The 19,099-nt window shown below is 47.9% G+C and overlaps 2 protein-coding genes across 2 annotated transcripts in view; one reads left to right on the top strand and one right to left on the bottom strand.

The window, feature by feature from the left end:
• Nucleotides 1–18,576, bottom strand: part of RPTOR (regulatory associated protein of MTOR, complex 1) — a 400,798-nt gene extending 382,222 nt beyond the window's left edge. Inside the window, exon 1 of the mRNA XM_011933231.1 lies at nucleotides 17,617–18,576. Within this exon, the coding sequence (XP_011788621.1) occupies nucleotides 17,617–17,778 (162 nt within the window). The 5' untranslated portion in view covers nucleotides 17,779–18,576. The remainder of the gene's footprint in view (nucleotides 1–17,616) is intronic.
• Nucleotides 17,900–19,099, top strand: part of NPTX1 (neuronal pentraxin I) — a 76,945-nt gene continuing 75,745 nt past the window's right edge. The window contains exons 1-2 of the mRNA XM_011933219.1: nucleotides 17,900–17,971; nucleotides 18,160–18,359. Coding sequence (XP_011788609.1) covers nucleotides 17,900–17,971; nucleotides 18,160–18,359 — 272 coding nt within the window. The remainder of the gene's footprint in view (nucleotides 17,972–18,159; nucleotides 18,360–19,099) is intronic.

Here is a 19,099-nt window from a genome sequence, read left to right as displayed (position 1 = left end):
TAAACCTGAAAGTTGTTTTAATATGAAAAAATACAATACAGTAAGAACAGTGTGGCAGCATCTCCTAGGGCTGAACATTTGCATTCTCTATCTCCCAGCAATGCCACTCCTAGGAATCAACACCAGAGGCATATTAGACACGTGTTCCCGAAAAGACACACGAGAGAATGTTCCCTGAAGCACAATTTTAATAGCCTAAATGCTGGAAACCACCCAAATGCCCATCAGCAGGTGAGTTACCTCCGGTCCAAGGGGGTGAATGAGCATGGCTACTAGAGCAGCAAGGACGAATCTCACTGACAGTGCTGAGTGAGAGAAACCAAAAGCCAAAGTACAGTCACAACACCCTGGACATGAGGAGCGCAGCTTCCTGGGGGGGGGGGTGGCCGGCGACTGGGGGCACAGACGGTCTTCAGGGTGGGGCTGTTCTGTTTCTCGATCTGGTTGTAAGAGTGTTCACTTTGTGGCAACTCATCCAGCACTTAAGATGTGCTGGGCATCCTTAGACAACAGAGTGGCTCAGGGAAATTTAAGTGAGACTCGTCTTTGCAACCAAAAGAACCTTACTAAAACAGATATCTTCATTTCAAAACAAAAAAAAGAAAACAGAACTTTAAGTATCTCCTTTATTTATTTATTTATTTTGGAGACATAGTCTCACTCTGTTGCCCAGGCTGAAGTGCAGTGGCGCAATCTCAGCTCACACAACCTCCGCCTCCTGGGTTCAAGCGATTCTTCTGCCTCAGCCTCCCAAGTAGCTGGGACTACAGGTACCTGCCACCACACCCAGCTAATTTTTGTATCTTTAGTAGAGACAGGGTTTCACTATGTTGGCCAGGCTGTTCTCGAACTCCTGACCTCATGATCCACCTGCCTCAGCCTCCCAAAGTGCTGGGATTACAGACGTGAACCACCACGCCTGGCCTATTTTTTTAATTATTTATTTATTTTCGAGACAGGGTCTCACTCTGTTGCCCAGGCTGAAGCACAGTGGTACAATCACAGCTCATTGCAGCCTCAATCTCCCTGGGCTCACGTGATCCTCCCACCTTAGCCTCCCGAGTAGCTGGGACCATAGGCGCCACCCCCCCATCTGGCTTTTTTTTTTTTTTTTTTTTGAGAAGGAGTCTCACTCTGTCACCCAGGCTGGAGTACAGTGGTGTGATTTCAGCTCACTGCAACCCCCGCCTCCCAGGTTCAAGCAATTCTCCTGCCCCAGCCTCCCGAGTAGCTGGGATTATAGGTGCCGCCACCACACCGGTTAATTTTTGTATTTTGGTAGAGACGGGGTTTCACCATGTCGAACAGGCTGGTCTTGAACGCCTAACCTCAGGTGATTCACCCACCTCGGCCTCCCAAAGTGCTGGGATTACAGGCGTGAGCCATCACGCCTGGCCTTAGCTTATTTTTTAGCAAATTGTACTGAAGCCTAACATAGATATGAGTGCCATCTCCTACTGTGCTTCTACTTCCAAAAGGCCTTCCTACCACTTAGGCTGGGCCCCGTCTACACACCTTCCTTCCCTCCACACCAACCAGCCAAACCCTTCCCGTCTCTCACAGTCCAGCTCAGGCCTGCATGACAGAGAAGAGGACACCAAAATATCAGCAGTGGCCTCTTGGTCCGTTCCTACTGCTACAACAAAAATACCTAAGACTGGGTGATTTATAAGTAGCAGGAATGTACTTCTCACAGTTCTAGAGGTTGAGAAGTTCACAATCAAGGTGTCAGCATCTGGGCGTCTAGTGAGGGCTGCTCTAGGCTTCAGAGATGGCACCTTTGTGCTGTGTCCTCACTTGGCATGAGGCAGGGGGCGAAAAGGGCCCAGCTAGTGCCCTCCACCCCTTTCAGAGGCACCCATCCCACCCAAAGGGCAGAGCCCTGTGGCCTAATCACCTCCAAAAGACCCCTTTTTTTTTTTTTTTTTTTTTTGAGACGGAGTCTCAATCGCCCAGGCTGGAGGGCAGTGGTGTGATCTCGGCTCACTGCAACCTCCGCCTCCTGGGTTCAAGCAATTCTTCTGCCTCAGCCTCCCGAGTCGCTGGGACTACAGGCACGTGCCACCATGCCCAGCTAATTATTGTATTTTTAGTAGAGACAGGGTTTCACCATGTTGGCCAGGCTGGTCTAGAACTCCTGACCTCCAGTGATCTGCCCGCTTTGACCTCCCAAAGTGCTGTGATTACAGGCGTGAGCCACTGGGCCTGGCCTGGCCCCCTCTCTTCTGTGTCACTCGGGACTTAAATTCCAACATGAATTTTGGAGGTACACAAACATTCAAACCATAGCAAGGGGCGTAGTGGGATTTTATGTAATTTTCCTTCCATTGTTATGTTTTTCCATAGGTTGTTCTAAACATTTTACACTGATATGTGTTATTTTTGTAATCTGAAGGAATAAAAACAAGTTTTCAAGGAAGTGGGTTACTCCAAATTAAAAAAAAAAAAATGTTAAAATGTTTTTCAACTATGAAGGCCATTTTCAGTCTAAAGTTTTATTTAAAGAACAAAAACTCTTCAGGAGCCAGGCACAGTTGCTCATGCCTGTAAACCCGGCACTTTGTGAGGCTGAGGAGGGAGGATCACTGGAAGCCAAGAGTTTGAGACCAGGCTGGTGGTTGTGTGCACCTGTGGTCCCAGATACTCTGAAGGCTGAGGTGGCAGAAGTGCTTGAGCCCGGGAATTCAAGGCTGCAGTGAGCTATGAATGCACCCTGCACTCCAATCTCGGTGACAGGGCAAGGCCCTGTCTCAAAAAAATTTAAAAAAAAAATTAAAAAACTCTTCAGGGAAAACATTCACGCCGGCTGACCCAGTAAAAACACATTTTGGTGAAAAGAGCTGTGTGTATGAAGTAAAAGGCTGCACAGCGGTTCTCTGGAGCCTGAGCCCTGAGGCCAAACTGCGGGTCTGACCCAAGCTCTGCCACCTGCCAGGCCAGACCAGCAACAGACCAGGAACCATCGAAACCACCCACTATTGATGCAGGATGGTAGCCCACCCAATGAAGCCACATGTGCCAACATGAAGCATCTTCAAGACATCGGCGACAAGGCAGGCGACGGTCACACCTAGCTGAAAACTAAGTCTGGACCTTAGCAAGGACTTACAGAAAATCCAGGAAACATCGGATTTAACTTTTTGACAGTACTTTTGTTTTGATATATCTTTAAACTGCTTGTCTGATCTACCTTGTTTTTTGTTTTGAGACAGTCTTGTTTTGTTGCCCAGGCCCTTGTTTTTTGTTGCCCAGGCCCTTGTTTTTTGCTCTGTTGCCCAGGCTGGAGTGCAGGGGTGCAATCTCAGCTCACTGCAATCTCTGCCTCCCAGGTTCAAGCCATTCTCCTACCTCAGCCTCCTGAGTAGCTGGGATTACAGGTGTGTGCCACCACACCCAGGTAATTTCTGTATTTTTAGTAGAGACGGGGTTTCGCCATGTTGGCCAGGCTAGTCTCGAACTCCTAACTTCAAGTGATTCACCCGCCTCAGCCTCCCAAAGTGCTGGGATTACAGGTGTGAGCCACCACGCCTGGCCTTGTCTGATCTACTTTTAAGGATAAAATAAACAGCTCTCCAAGAAAACATCAAACTAAAAGATGCTCACTGTGTACTGGGGAAACTGTCAAGACCACCCAGCCCCCAAGCAGGGGAGCGAGGGGTGGCAGGGGCAAATGACGGCCAGACATCGAGGGCACAAGATCAACCATCGTTTCAGGCAACAATTTCAACACATCCCAGCAAAACATTCTGTACATTCTCACAAGCAAGCACGTGTTCTTTGGCTTTCCAAATGCCCGGTGTATCTTGCTTTTCTCTCCTACATCCAACTAGGAGGCTGCGTGTCACCCTACCTCCTCCTGCACCCAAGCAGTCACCAAGGGTCTCAATTCTGCTTCCAGGGGCTCTTGCAGCTGCCGGGCCTGTCACTCCCAGCCTGAGCTGCCACCAGACCCTCATCTCCTCCTACCCTCAAGAGCCTCCCCACCCCACACCATGCTCCTCCCTCACACACACATATACTCACAAATACACACGCACTGACATATAAATACACACGCATAAACACGTACACACATACACACAGACATCAACATACATGCATACACATAAGCATATGTACACTCACACATATACAGACTCACACAAACACATACATATTCATACATACACACTTACAGGTATACAGTCACACAGTCACACACGCATAAACACATGTACACACTCAGACACATATACACATACTCACACACCCCAATCTGCAGCCACAGGGATCTTTGTAAAATGCCATCCCCTGGGCTGGGCGCGAGGGCTCACCTCTGTAATCCCAGCACTTTGGGAGGCTGAGGTGGTGGATCACTCGAGCCCAGGAGTTCAAGACCAGCCTGACCAACATGGTGAAACCCTGTTTCTACAAAAAAATACAAAAATTACTCAGGCATGGTGGCACATGCCTGTAGTCCCAGATACTCAGAAGGCTGAAGCAGGAGAATCACCCGAGACCAGGGAGGTCGAGGCTGCAGTAAGCGGTGACTGCGCCATTGCACTCCAGCCTGAGTAACAGTGAGACCCTGTCTCAAAAAAAATTAAAAATAAAAATAAAATGCCATTCTGAACATGTCACCACCCTGCTTTAAAAGCTTTCTTACTTGTCCTTAAGATAAAATCCAAATTCCTGTGGCCTGATAAGCCGGTCAGGATCTGTCCTACCCAGCCCGCCGGTTCACAGGTGTCTTAATTCTTCTCTTCTCAGGGTCTCTGCTCCCTTCCTTGACTCAACAAACAGTTATTGATCACCTATTGACTGCCAGTCGCCCCGGGAACAGCCTTGGACACAGTGGTGAACACAGAGTCCCTGTTCTCTATACAACATGCTAGTGGGGAGACAAAACAAACACGTAACCAAGTGTTGGGGAGTGGCAGTGTGGGAAGGGAATGGCAGGCACAGAGCACCAGGCGGGCAAAGGCCCCTCGCAGGAGGACCCCCAACAGTGTTTCCCTGAAGACCCCACTCACTCACCTCCCAGCTCCTGCACGTCCCGGTTCCTCCGGCTGAACCTTCCGCCCTCTCCCCTCCGTTCTGTTTCAGCTACTGGCTTAGAGCTCCCACCACCAGAAGGCCTGTCTCTGTCCGGCCCATCCAGCCGCCACCACCTCACACCCTGCCTCCTGCACTGTCATCCACCTGCCCTGATAGACTGGAAAACACCTTCAATGCAAGAATTACTCCCCACGGTATCTGCAGCACTTAGCCCAGTGCCCGGCACAGAGAAGGGGCTCGATGATAGTAGCTGAATGACTAAATTCTATAAATCAGTCATTTGTGAATTCATTGTCCATCCTCCGCCCTGCTCCCCCAACCACTCCACCTGAGTACACAGATCTTCGTCTCGACCACCATGGACTCCACAGTCCATCCAGCAAGGCGCTCAGCCAAGTCTCTGGTACAGAACAGGCACCATCTCAATGGCCAGCAGCAGAATTCCTGAAATCGCTACCTTGTTACTCAAGGGCAGATCATGACTGCACCGTGCTTTTACTCAGCTGCGTATAAGGATGTTGTTTTTCTCTAATAAGATGTAAATTCCTACAGGGCCACGACCATGTCTTCCATCCCCTTCACCCCATGCAACCCTACATGCAGTGCCATCTACGTAAAACAACAGCGATTTCCCCACAAAACACTGACTAATGCTGACACTTACTTTTAGACAGCATGAGTCGATTGTTCAGATAGCTGGGGTCTGTGCATTTCACCATAGGTAACGTTTACCTCAGAAACTGAAGCCAACCTCTTGTAGCATTGCTTTCCCAAGTGGCCAGGGTTGGCCATTCGGAGGCTCCCTTCTGTGCATTCCAGGTTTGAGCCGGTGATTCAATGAGAACAATGGAGCTGGTTTCCCATGGCTGGGGAGGGAGTGGTAGCAGGAAAAGCGAGAAGGGCAGAACAGATCATGGTGAGGAGCTGGACTGGAGCTCTCTCTGCACATCCATGGTTTCCAGCATACACAGAGAAACAGAGGTAAACGAGACACAGAGAGTGCCATCCTCTCCCCTGCTCAGAGGGCCAACCAACAGGAGACACATGCCATACCAAAGGCCTGGCACACAGCCCCAGCTCTTAAATGCACACGTTCTTGGCTTCTCAATGCCATTCGCCACTAACAGGAACCAGGCTCCTTGGAGAAAGGCTAATTCCAGGACTGGGGCAGCGAGGGCATGGAGTGAGCTTGGGCCCTCTGGCTGTGCTGGAAAGCCAGGACGTGCTCCTAAGCAGGTATGGCAAAACGGCAGCATCAGCCAGGAGGCGGCCACTCAGCAAGAAAGGGCTTGATGGTAACGGGTCAAATGAGCATGACAGCACCGGGACAAAGCACCGCCGTGTGCTCCTGATGGGATTCACAGAAAAAGACGCATCATTACCCCAAATGCCCCACCTCAGTGTGAGGATGAGGAGAGACCAGGCAGCTCAAAGTCAGTACAATCTACAACATGCAAGGCCAGCAAGTTCCCAGAGACAGAAAGTAGAACAGCAGTTACCGAGGGCTGGGGAAGGGGAATGGGGAGTTGGCGTTTAATGGAGACAGTTTCAGTCTGGGAAGATGGAAAGCTTCTGGAGATGGCTGCTGGTGGCGGCTGCACGAGCACGTGGGTGTGCTTCCTGCCACCGAACTGTGTGCTGAAAGATGGTCGAGATGGTAAATTCACCACAATTAAAAAAAATCAAGGTCAAGAAAGTCTAAAACAGACTGAGAGACTCCTTTAGATGAAGGCAGGCTACACAGACACAACCACCAAATGCAACGCATGATCCTGGGTGACGGGCGGGGCATCATGAACACGGGGGTGGGCAGGCAGCAACACCTGACCTTCTGAACTAGAGAGCCGGGAGCACATATCCATGATACACGTCCTGACTCTCTCAACGGCACTGTGCTTCCGTAAGAAAACGGCCTCCTCTGCGGAGACAGACACGGTGTTTAGGAGTAGAAGGGGGACAGCATCTCCAACTCAGTCTGAATATGTAAATGGAGGGCGACAGTAAACAAGGCGAGACGGAAACAATCTGGGAACCTGGGCAAAGGCTATAGGGACGCTCATGATACTATTCTTACAGGTTTTCTGTCAGTTTGAAATTACATCAACATTTTAAAATACAAAAAGTACTAGTCAAGAACAACAAACGCACCTGAAAAATATACCGACAGCTGTGGGTAAAATTCAAACTTGTTATTAGGGACCGTCTCCTCTTCAGCTGTTTCCTGTTCTGCCTCTAAAGGCATGAAAATTCTCTGCAGAGTCACACCTACCAGTACGTGACAAGTTTAAAGGTTTCAGGGGTTTTTTTTTGAGACGGGGTCTAGCTCTGTCGCCCAGGCTGGAGGGCAGTGACATGATCATAGCTCACTGCAGCCTCGACCTCCCTGACTCAAACCATCCCCTTGACTCAGCTATCCGAGTAGCTGCGACCACAGGCGCACACTACCACGCCCGGCTAATTTTTCGTATTTTGTGGAGCCAGAGTTTCACCACATTGCCCAGTCTGGTCTCAAACTCCTGAGCTCAAATAATCCACCCGCCTCAGCCTCCCAAAGTGCTGGGATTACAGGCATGAGCCACTGTGCCCGGTCTAGAACACAGTTAAAGCATTGCTTTATAATGCCAAATATTTACTGGAATGGCATTTCCCATATATTTATGTACTTATTTATTATTATTTTTTGAGACAGAGTCTCGCTCTGTCACCCAGACTGGAGTGCAGTGGCATAATCTCGGCTCACTGCAACCTCTGCCTCCAGGGTTCAAGTGATTCTCCTGCCTCAACCTCCAGAGTAGCTGGGATTACAGGTATCTGCCACCATGCCCGGCTGAGTTTTGGATTTTTAGTAGAAACAGGGTTTCACCATGTTGGCCAGGCTGGTCTCGAACTCCTGACCTCAAGTGATCTGCCCTCCTCGGCCTCCCAAAGTGCTGAGATTACAGGCATGAGTCACTGTGCCTGGCCCTTTTCCACATATTTAGACTTTAGAAAAGGTATCAAACTTCAGCTCTCCTGAAACAAGTATTGTAGATGACCAAAATACCTTTTCATTTTTGTACTGATTGATTGATTGACTGATTTTGAGACAAAGTCTCGCTCTGTCGCCCAGGCTGGAATGCAGTGGCGTGATCTTGGCTCACTGCAACCTCCACCTCCCGGGTTCAAGCGATTCTCATACCTCAGTCTCCCAAGTAGTTGGGATAACAGGCGTCCACCACCACGCCTGACTAATTTTTATATTTTTGGTAGAGACGGGGGTTTCACCATGTTGACCAGACTGGTCTTGAACTCCTGTCCTCAAGTGATCCTCCCACCTTAGCCTCCAAAATTCCTTTTTAAAGTCATTTGAATAAGAGGAGGATAGAGTCGGAAACCTGGAGGACAGCTCCTGTGTGTAATCCACACGCTATCTTGTTAAAACTCTAGCTCTAGAGCTCCACAGGGTGATAATGAGGAAATGTTCGTATCCATTTCAAGACTCTTCCACAGCTCTTCAGAATGAAACAATGAGACAGAGTTTCACTCCGTCACCCCGTCACCCCGGCTGGAGTGCAGTGGCAAGATCTTGGCTCACTGTAACCGCCACCTCCCGGGTTCAAGTGATTCTCCTGCCTCAGCCTCCCAAGTAGCTGAGATTACAGGAACCCGCCACCACACCCGGCTCATTTTTTGTTATTTTTAGTAGAGACGGGGTTTCACCATGCTGGCCAGGTTGGTCTCAAACTCCTGACCTCAGGTGATCCGCCTGCCTCAGCCTCCCAAAGTGCTGGGATTACAGGTGTGAGCCACCGCGCCCGGCCAGCATGTTTCAAGTTTTCTTTTTTTAATCTAGGCAGATGGTCTCTCTGTGGCTCCTGAAACTCGCATGAGACTCACTAATGAAAAGTATATCCACTTCAAGAGCAAATAAAAAGAGCAGAACTGTACCAGCCAGCCGGTCCACACTAGACCCACAAACTCCGCCCACTGGAACCCACCCACTTCACACTCTATTTCTACCTTCTTTAAATCAGTAGGATCCACGCTCTAGTGCCCATTCCTACCGCAGCTGCCTCTTCTGTGGCTCCCAATGTTTCTTTTTTTGCTGTTTTTATTGAAGCAGGGTCTCACTCTATTACTCAGGCTGGAGTGCAGCAGCGCAATCATAGCTTACTACTGCAGCCTCCACCTCCCAGGCTCAAGCGAGCCTCCCGCCTCAGCCTCCTGAGTTGCTGGGACCACAGGTGCGCACCACCACGTCCGGCTTATGTTTTACTTTTTGTAGAGACAGGGCCTCACTTTGTTGCTTAGGCTGGTCTCAAATTCCTGGGCTCAGCATGTCGTTGGTGACGGGGAGCTGCTCCAGAATCCCAGCCAGGGAATTGTTGTGCCTACGTTTGTGTTTAGAAAGATCTTGTTGTCTGTGGATGCAGTAGAGGGATCAGAGAGGGGTGAGACAGACTTCTGGAGAAACAGGAGGCCCTGACGGTGGCCACTGCCCTTACAATCACACAAGCACTCGTGTGAGTGTCTCATGTCAGTGTCTCATGTGAGTCTCAGGAACCACAAAGAAAGTATCTATCTAGATTAAAAAAAAAAAAAAACTTTTTACGTCCTCCCAGCTCAGCCTCCCAAAGTGCTGGAATTACAAGTGTAAGCCACCAAGCCCAGCCCCCAGGGTTTCTCACCTGGATCAGCACAACTCCTCTCCACTTGGTGCTCCCACCTCCAGCCTCGCCCCTCTCCAATCCCCCCACTCCATCCATAGCCAGTAAGGTATTTCAAAACACAAATGGATGCACAACTCCCGAGCTGGAATCCTGGGGCAGTTCCCCATCACCAACTACCTGAAGTCACTGGCTGCTGGGAGTTTAATGCTGGTCAACGCGAATGATTTCTTTCATAAATGCAGTTCAATGCAAATGATTTACTTATTTAATACTAAATCAAGATGCTCCCAATAATAATGTCATTCTCACCTGTAATTACTATGATTGATACCTATACCTGTGTATTATAATTTGGTGCTACCGTGTCTGTCAGTCTATCTAGGCAGCAGGGCCCTGGAGAGACAGGATATTGCCCATGAGCTATCTACCTTGGCTGAACCTCTGGCCACCTCCTCCTCGCCAGACAGAGTGGACGTTCCTTCAGACAGACTGGGTGCTCCTCCACTCCCAGCACAAGAGCTACTGGGTGGGTGGTGGTGCATCTGCCTCTGGACACGCACTAGAAATCTGGAGCAATAGGAGGGCCTGAGCCAAGATCACACCACTGCACTCCAACCTGGGCAACAGAGCAAGATTCCATCTCAAAAAAAAGAAACCAAAAACACCTATCCACTGGTGAACTTTTTGTACCCTATTACATTAAAATCCACTGGTCTAACATTGAATGGATCTTTTACCCATGGATGATTTTGTAATATCATGGATTGGTCATCTGGAAATACTGGTTCACTGAATTATGCTAATGTTCCAAATGTGGGCACATTTCATTCTACAACATTAATTCCATTCATTAATATCACTATGGATCTCACGGAAACATCTTTAAGTCTTGGGAAGCTGCCAAGCTCACAGCAGCAGATACAAGTTTTCCAAAACCAATTTTCACTTGAAGGTTCAAATTTCATGACTGGCAACAAATACTGTCAGTTGTATTCCTTGAAGTGACAGCTCACTGAGTTCATTTTCAGAAACACGTCTGCCAAGTACACAGGCCTGAACATCCAGAGGTGGCCTGTCGGTGATTCCATTGGGGCATGCTGTGTCCATGAGGGCAGCAGATGCTCCTCCTCCAGGCAGCCACTGGGCTTTGCCTGCAGCAGAAGCAGCAGCACACACAGTCTGAAAAAGGTGTGTGCTCAAGAGTCAAGATTTAGTAGAAGTCATCATGTTCACTGCTTTATTAGCAAGGACATTCTCTCCATGTGCATGGCAAAGAAATCAGGAACTATTAGTCCATCTGGGCACTGCTGTCTTGATTCGTCACGTTAGCACTGTCAGTGCAGATATCAACAGAGTGGAAAAGGCCAACAGTGTTCCATTATTATGAAAACAGTTTTGACCTTGTGGATCCCTCCAATGGTCTAGGGGAAGCCCCAGCGCACAGGGCACATGCTGCGAGCAGACTGAGCATCATTCTCTGTCTGCCCAATGGTGGTCTGCTGGTCTGCTACTTTAGACCCCATGACCTCCTAACATAAATTTTTCAGTTGAGACATTATGATACAGTTTTGTTTTGTTTTATTTTGAACTAAACTTTGTTTCTCCTTCTGGACAGGTTCCATGTCCTCTCACTGCTAGCCATGTTACTTACGTAACATTAGGCAGGCCATTCAGTTAAAACCCCAGTTACCTCATCAGTAACGTGGAGATAATGATCCCTAGGTAATTTATGGTGCTGTTGAGCCTTAAAGATAACGTATGTGGAAGCCCTTTGTAAACTATCAATTTTGTATCAGTATAGTTTTATTGAAGCCCTACTATGTGCCAAGCACTGTCCTATGGACTAGCACAGACTAGACTAGGTCCTTGCTTTATGATGAAACGCTCACATCTCCAGGAGGAAGTAGGGAGAAAAACATCAGAGAAATAAAGAGCCATCATGAGGGATTATGAGTGATAGGGTGGCTGCTTCAGATGGGGTGATGGTGGGCCTCTCTGAGGAAGGGACCTAGATGCTAAGTATGAACAACGAGAAGGAGCTATGTGTGCAAAGATCAGAGAGAAAAGCATCCCAGGAGTTTCTATCCAAGAAGCAGAAAAGGCAGGCAGAGGCCAAATCATGAAGGCTTTGTGAACCAGCACGAGGAGTCTGCGTTCTACTTTAAGCACAGAGAAAGCCAATGGAGACCACCAGTAAGGAAGTAACAGAATCTGATTCACACTTTCAAAAAATCCCTCTGGCCAGCTGTGATGGCTCATGCCTGTAATCCAGCACTTTGGGAGGCCGAGGTGGGACGATCACTTGAGCTCAGGAGTTCAAGACTAGCCTGGCCGACATGGTGAAATCCCATCTCTACGAAAAATACAAAAAATTAGACGGGCGTGGTGTCATGCACTGGTAGTCCCAGCTACTTGGGAGGCTGAGGCACGAGAATCTCTTGAACTCGGGAGGCAGAGGTTGCAGTGAGCCGAGATCATGCCACTGCACTCCAGCCTGAGTGACAGGGAGAGACTCCATTTCAAAATAAATAAAAATAAAAGATGCCTCTGACTGCTATGTGAAAAACTGGTTTTAGGGCAAGAATGGACATAGGGAGACCAGTCAGGACACGAATGGAGTACCCAGACAAGAGACAGCGGCTGCCTGAACTGGGGCTGCAGCAGTGGAGACAAAATGAAGCAGGCCAATGTAAGACATGCTTTGGAAGTAACGCTGATGGGTTCTAATGAATTGGATGCAGCGATAAAGAGAGGGAGAGGAAATAATTAAGGATAAACTCTAAACTTACAGCTTGAACAACTGAGCGGATGGTGGTTGTGGCAAGTGGTGATGGAGAAGACTAAGAAAAAGCAGGCAATAGGTAGGCATCGAAGACAGAAATTTCAGGCCTGATCAGAACTAAAGATTGGGGGTTTAGGCCAGGCGCGGTGGCTCAAGCCTGTAATCCCAGCACTTTGGGAGGCCGAGACAGGCGGATCACGAGGTCAGGAGATCGAGACCATCCTGGTTAACACGGTGAAACCCCGTCTCTACTAAAAAATACAAAAAAACTAGCCGGGCGAGGTGGCAGGCGCCTGTAGTCCCAGCTACTCGGGAGGCTGAGGCAGGAGAATGGCGTGAACCCGGGAGGCGGAGCTTGCAGTGAGCTGAGATCCGGCCACTGCACTCCAGCCTGGGCAACAGAGCAAGACTCCGTCTCAAAAAAAAAAAAAAAAAAAAGATTGGGGGTTTAACCATCACTGGCGTGTAGACAGTATTTAAAATCCTGGGCCCCGATGAGATCTGCTAGGGAGGGGCACACCCAGAACAGAGAATGGAGTCCGAGATCAATTCCTGGGGTGCCCCTGCATTTAGGTGTCGGGTAGCAAAGGAGTCTGAGAAGGAACAACTAGTGACCTAAGAGGAAAATCCAAGTTTCGTGAAGGCACAGAAGCAAGGGAGGGAAGAGCTTTATGAAGAAGCGATGGTCCACATTGTGGGATGCTGCTGAAAGGTGAAATAAGGACAGAAAAGAGAACTTTCGATTTAGCAACAAACCGGGGCCATGTGGAGAGCAGTCTCAGGGGAGTGGAACAGGGTGCAGTTGGAACGTGGAGAGGACGTGAGGCGAGGAAAGCAGAGGGGATAGTGTAGGATTATGAAGGATCGCTATTACCCTTGCGGAAAAGGCTGCCTAAACCTTTGGCAGTACATGTATTAACTGAACAGATCTACTCTGCTTCCTCCATGACCTATGCAAAGTATAGCTACAGAGCAATGCAACTGAGCCTAGAGAATGGTTTACAGAATAGTCTTCTTCATCTTACTGTTACATCCCCTACACATGTAGACATAGCATGCCTGTCAGTGGTCATCCACATGCATGGAAATAGTGTGTCTGCCAATGACCCCACACACGTGTACACAGAACACGTCTGCCAGGGGTGCTACCTGCATGTAGACAGTATGTCTGCCAGTCTACATGTGTGCCGACATAGCACATCTGTCAACACTTTCAGAGCAACAGCTCTCAAGCATCCCTGATTCCATCCCACATATTCCAGGCAAAAGAGTCATCTGAGACCACTTATCCCCACTACCCACTTTCCAGTAGGAAAATGAACTCTGTGATAACTATAAAGTATCACAGTTAGACCAGGCGCGGTGGCTCACACCTGTAATCTCAGCACTTTGTGAGGCCAAGGCGGGCGGATCACCTGAGGTCAGGAGTTTGAGACCAGCCTGGCCAACATGGTGAAACCCTGTCTCTAATAAAAATACAAAAAAAATTAGCTGGGCCTGGTGGCGGGCGCCTGTAATCCCAGCTACTCAGGAGGCAGAGGCAGGAGAATTGCTTGAACCCAGGAGGCGGAGGTTGCAGTGAGCCAAAAACACAAATATGGGCGATATATACATATCTGTTTTAGCCAAAGGTCTGTGAATGATTCATTCTGAACTACAATTCATATACGTCTAATTATTTGAAAATTGTAAACTAAAAACACTATGGATGCATGCATGCCTCATTCAGTGTAAATAGCAGAATTAACCAAACAACAAACTAACTTGATAATAATAATTTTAAACTAACAGTTTAAAATTAGAAACTTAGAAGTTAACTTAGAAATTAACTTAGAAATTAAAATGTGGTAAAAGTGGCATTTGAAAACCAAGACTGACTGAAAACAAAGATGGCAGGCGTCCCAACTGCGAGCGGGCACGGGCTGTCGCTCTGGAAGGATGCCGGATGTCGAGGAGCAAAAGAAACTTCTTGGGAATCATCAGTCAGTCAGCTTTGGTAAAGATGTCAACTTTAGGGATCTGTAGCAAGGCCACTAAATAGGATGCCCGTGAGTAATCATTACTATATGCACAAAATAAAAGTGTATGGAATTGCACGTTAGTCATGAGAAGCAAAATCTCAGCTTGCATTTAGGACAGTCAATGGCCACCAGGAAGGAGCTGATGTAGCTCCTAGCACAGAACAACCATACTCACGCATTTCACTTTACAGTCATGCTGCTCCACCAGACTGGAGGCCACCTCCAGCACAGTGAGACAGTGTGGTCTGGAGGCTTGGGTAACAGAGATTCTTACGTAGGTAACCCACTGGTCAAAAAATTCCCCAGGGCCAGGCACTGTGGCTCACACCTGTAATCCCAGCACTTTGGGAGGCTGAGGCAGGTGGATGACCTGAGGTCAGGAGTTCAAGACCAGCCTGGCCAACATGGTGAAACACCATCTCTATTAAGAATATTTTTAAAAATTAGCCAGGCGCCTGTAATCCCAGCTACTTGGGAGGCTGAGACAGGAGAACAGCTTGATCCCAGGGGGGCGGAGGTTGCAGTAAGCCAAGACCGTACCACTGCACTCCAGCCTGCGCAACAAGAACAAAACTCCACCTCAAAAAAAAAAACCACCCCAGGCTGAGCATGTTGGCTCACGCCTATAATCCTAGCATTTTTGGAGGCCAAGGCAGGAGGACTGCTTGAGCCCAGGAGTTCAAGACCAGCCTGCGCAACACAGTGAGACTCCCCAACCCCAGGCATAGTGGCGCACACTTATAGTCTCGCTACTGGGGAGGCTGAGGTGGGAGGATCATTTGGGCCCAGGAGGTTGAGGCTGCAGTGCGCCATGTGATCTCACCACTGTACTCCAGCCTGGATGACAGAGCAAGACCCTGTCTCAAAAAAAAGAAAGAAACAGAAAAACACTCCACAAACGGGGTTTGTTCAGCCTACGGTGTCGGACTACCATGTGTTTGGTAATATATCTGAATTAGTAAGAATATTTACAAATTGGAAGACTTTACATGTAAAAAAATAAAAGTTTGCTGGCTTCTCAAAGACAAAGAAAGAGAGAGGCCTGGCCAAGGCCCAGTTGCCCCTTCAGTTACGGCATCAGGGAGCTCTTGTTCCCACCCTCCAGAAACTGTCACACACACTGTGTCAAATGTCAGCTGCCATTTATCTTTATCTGTGAACCTATGCCATCATTCTTCTTAAATGTGGCCTGTTTCATTCACTGATGCTACCTTCTCACTCGTAGTATCATTTGAGTTTGCAATTTCTGTCCTATAGGGTGTGTGAAACGGTCCATCAAGGTCTGACCTGAGGGAAGAGATGACAAGATTCCAAACTCCCACAAACTCAACTGAAGATGTTAGCTGCTGATTTTCTCCACTGAAAAACAGATACGGCAAACTTTCTCCCCAGCTGCTTTCTAAGCAGCAATCTCAGTAGTTACTAAGAGTCACAGAACTTCTGTTTCTCTTAACGACCTGTGAAAAGCTTATTAGGGAATGTTGATCATTCACAAATTAATGTTTTAATTAAAAGATCAAATATATACCCATTAATCAGTTTCGAACAGTTGGAACATAGGTTTAGGACAGCAGAGGGAACCACATTTCAAAAGAAAAAAAAAACTGCCCTCCACATAGAACTTAAAAAAAAAAAAGTATTTTCATATATGTATAGCTACCACAAAAGCTTTTAACTATATAATTACTACTAAAGATATTCATAAGATAGAATTTATACAACTTCCCCCAATGTCTAACTTATTTAACTCCTTAAACCGCTTTTCGATTAAACGAATTTTTCTAACCTTTTAGAAGTAAGCCAAATCAGTAACTAAAGTACTGCTTACTACTGACTGACTAGAGTTACCAGAAGTGTAATCTTTATTTATTTATTTATTTTTGAGCCAGAGTCTCATTCTGTCTCCTAGGCTAGAGTGCAATGGCACGATCTCAGCTCACTGCAATCCCTGCCTCCCAGGTTTAAGCGATTCTCCAGCCTCAGCTTCTCGAGTAGCTGGGATTACAGGCAGCTGCCACCAAGCCCGGCTAATTTTGGTATTTTTAGTAGAGACAGGGTTTCACCATGTTGGCCAGGCTGGTCTCAAACTCCTGACTTCAGGTGCCACCCACCTTGGCCTCCCAAAGTGCTGGGATTACAGGTGTGAGCCACCGCGCCAGCCCAGAAGTGTAATCTTATATATGTTCATCATCATATATTGAAAAACAATAATATTCCATAAACATATACATAAGCCTAGAGGAAATCAAACCTTGTAACACCAACTTCCTCTTTTATACCACTGAAACGTGCAAATAAATAAAAGCAGCCTAGAGGGAGAAAATAACCTACAAAAAGACAAATTACAAGTGTGCATACATGAGAAGAAGTACCACTCTTTTGAGACCAGGAAATAGATGGTGTCTTATGAAGGACAAATTCAACAACAAAATTCAGCTGTTTTCTTTCCTACCAGCTGCTTGTGAATCACTCTCCACACTCCAACACCATGAGGACAATCTGAAACCTGCATTCAATGCCTCATACCCTAACTCACGATTAAAGAAATCCTGTCTCCAAGTTACAGCAACACGACGCTACATAAAAGGAGGAAAGTCTAGCTTCAAGACAAATTGTTTAGAAGACTAGAATGAAGTTCACTATAACTTTAAAATAACTTTGCACTAATTCGTTACTAGTTGAACATTTTCCAGTAATCTTGTTTCCTAGCATAGTATATCAGACTTCTGCACTTCACCCAGCTTGGAAATTTTACAAAGTAGACTAATTATGTGGGTATAAGCATTATATCGCACGTTGCCCTTCCTCTAAGTGTTAACAAAGTAGTATGCCGAAGAGCATGTAAATACTCGCAATGCTGTATTTCAAATTTGCTTAACTTTTATTATCTGAATCAGAACTTAGTTGGAATTGAATTAACACTACCCAGTGAATACCGACTAATCAAAACAGCCTTTCCCATTTTCAACCAAAAACTGCAGTGTGAAATGGCTTTTGCTTTCTAATTGACTTACAACGTGTAGCTGGGGGGAAATGTCGGCGCTTTCCCAAGGACACTTTTCAGGCTGTAAACTTTCTTTGTTGGAAAAACTACCAAGTTCAAGGGGTGCCTTCAGAATCCACTTACCCGATCCTTCATCCTCCAGCTCTGAGCTAAGGATTTGGAGCCTTCAATTTTCTCACAGTGCCTCTTTTTCATAAAAGCCAAAGGTAGGTTCCAGTCTGTAAGATCAGCCTCATCTTCCTCCCCCAGGCCCAGAAGAGGCGACTGCAGCATTTCGGACTCCATCAGTGGGGGAGGGGGTGGGGGAGTCCTTGGCAGCAAGCGCTCAAGAACCTCCAGCCTTAAAAACTAGCGTGTATCAGAATTGGTGAAATAAGAAACAGAAAAAAGGGAAATCGAAAAGCAAATGGATGGAGAGTGCGGAGACCCTTACTCAGGCAAAAAGTCTGAGATCCTTATCGCTAACTCTGAGCGGGAAGTGGGGAGGTGGGGGCCGCTAGGAAATGGGGTAGCCCAAGAAGCTCCGCAGACACACACCAGCCCAAGTCCCAAGCCACTGGCTGCTCCTAGGCTGCACGTTTCCAGAGGGGCTGCGAGCGGAGCTGTCAAAAGCGTAAGAGACTTCAGGCCTCACGATGACCCTGCTCTCGGCCTCCAACGCCTCAGCAGTTCCGAAGACAGGCAGGCCGCTCTTGGTGCCGGTTCGCCCACTGGGCCGAGGTCTCCGGCCAAGGGATTGGGTTCAAAGGGCCCTGGGTCTCCTCCAGCCACTCTCAGCCCTGCGGGTCCCGCACTCGTCTGAGCTGCCGCAACCAGAGCCAGGACCGGCCCATCGTGCTCGCCCGCACCCGGTTCCTCAACCTCAGGTCCGCGCGGCCTGGCTGGTCCTGGCCTTCAGCCCCGAGACTCTCTCCTGCCTGAGAACGAGTCCTGAGAAACAGGCGACACGGAACCACGGAGAAAACGGACAATGAGGGCTTACTGGGTCAGGGAAGCTTTGCCCTCTGGTTTGGAGCTACAGGGAAACTCATCTCATCAGCACATCAAGGAGGACGCCATATTGCCAGGACCCAGAATGCATCGCGGCCTACGGCGTGGCCAACAGACCAAACCTCCTCAGAGCGTTCTCGCCGTGCCGCCCAACAAGCAGCGAAGGAAAGTGAGTCCCTGACCCCATTACCTCGGTTACCGTAATTCCATTTTCCCCAGTTAGTCGCCATTTGTTCAGTAGAGGCGTGTTATTAAAGTCCGTCGTACAAATGAAACTGTCGGTTTAATTTATTTTTCAAAAACATTGTTATTATAAATGAAGCTACATGCTCCTGAAATTAAAGGAATCAACCGCCTTGTTTCTTCCAGATTTTGAAAAAGCGGCAAAAGCTTCAGGAGAAAACACTGATAATATTAGAAAATATAGTACTTTTTTTTTTTTTAGTGTAGTATCTTCCACAGCGTCAATCAGATTTTCTCTTTTTCATAGAAAACCAAGTGAAAAGCTGGGCGCAGTGGCTCACGCCTGTAATCCCAACACTTTGGGAGGCTGAGGTGAGCAGATCACAAGGTCAAGAGATCGGGATCCGCCTGGCCAACATGGTGAAACCCCCCC

The sequence above is a fragment of the Colobus angolensis genome, unplaced genomic scaffold (assembly GCF_000951035.1).
Source record: "Colobus angolensis palliatus isolate OR3802 unplaced genomic scaffold, Cang.pa_1.0 Scaffold1, whole genome shotgun sequence".
NCBI lineage: Eukaryota > Metazoa > Chordata > Mammalia > Primates > Cercopithecidae > Colobus > Colobus angolensis.
The sequence above is the reverse complement of the archived record's forward strand: the minus strand, read 5'-3'. Positions and strand labels throughout refer to the sequence as shown.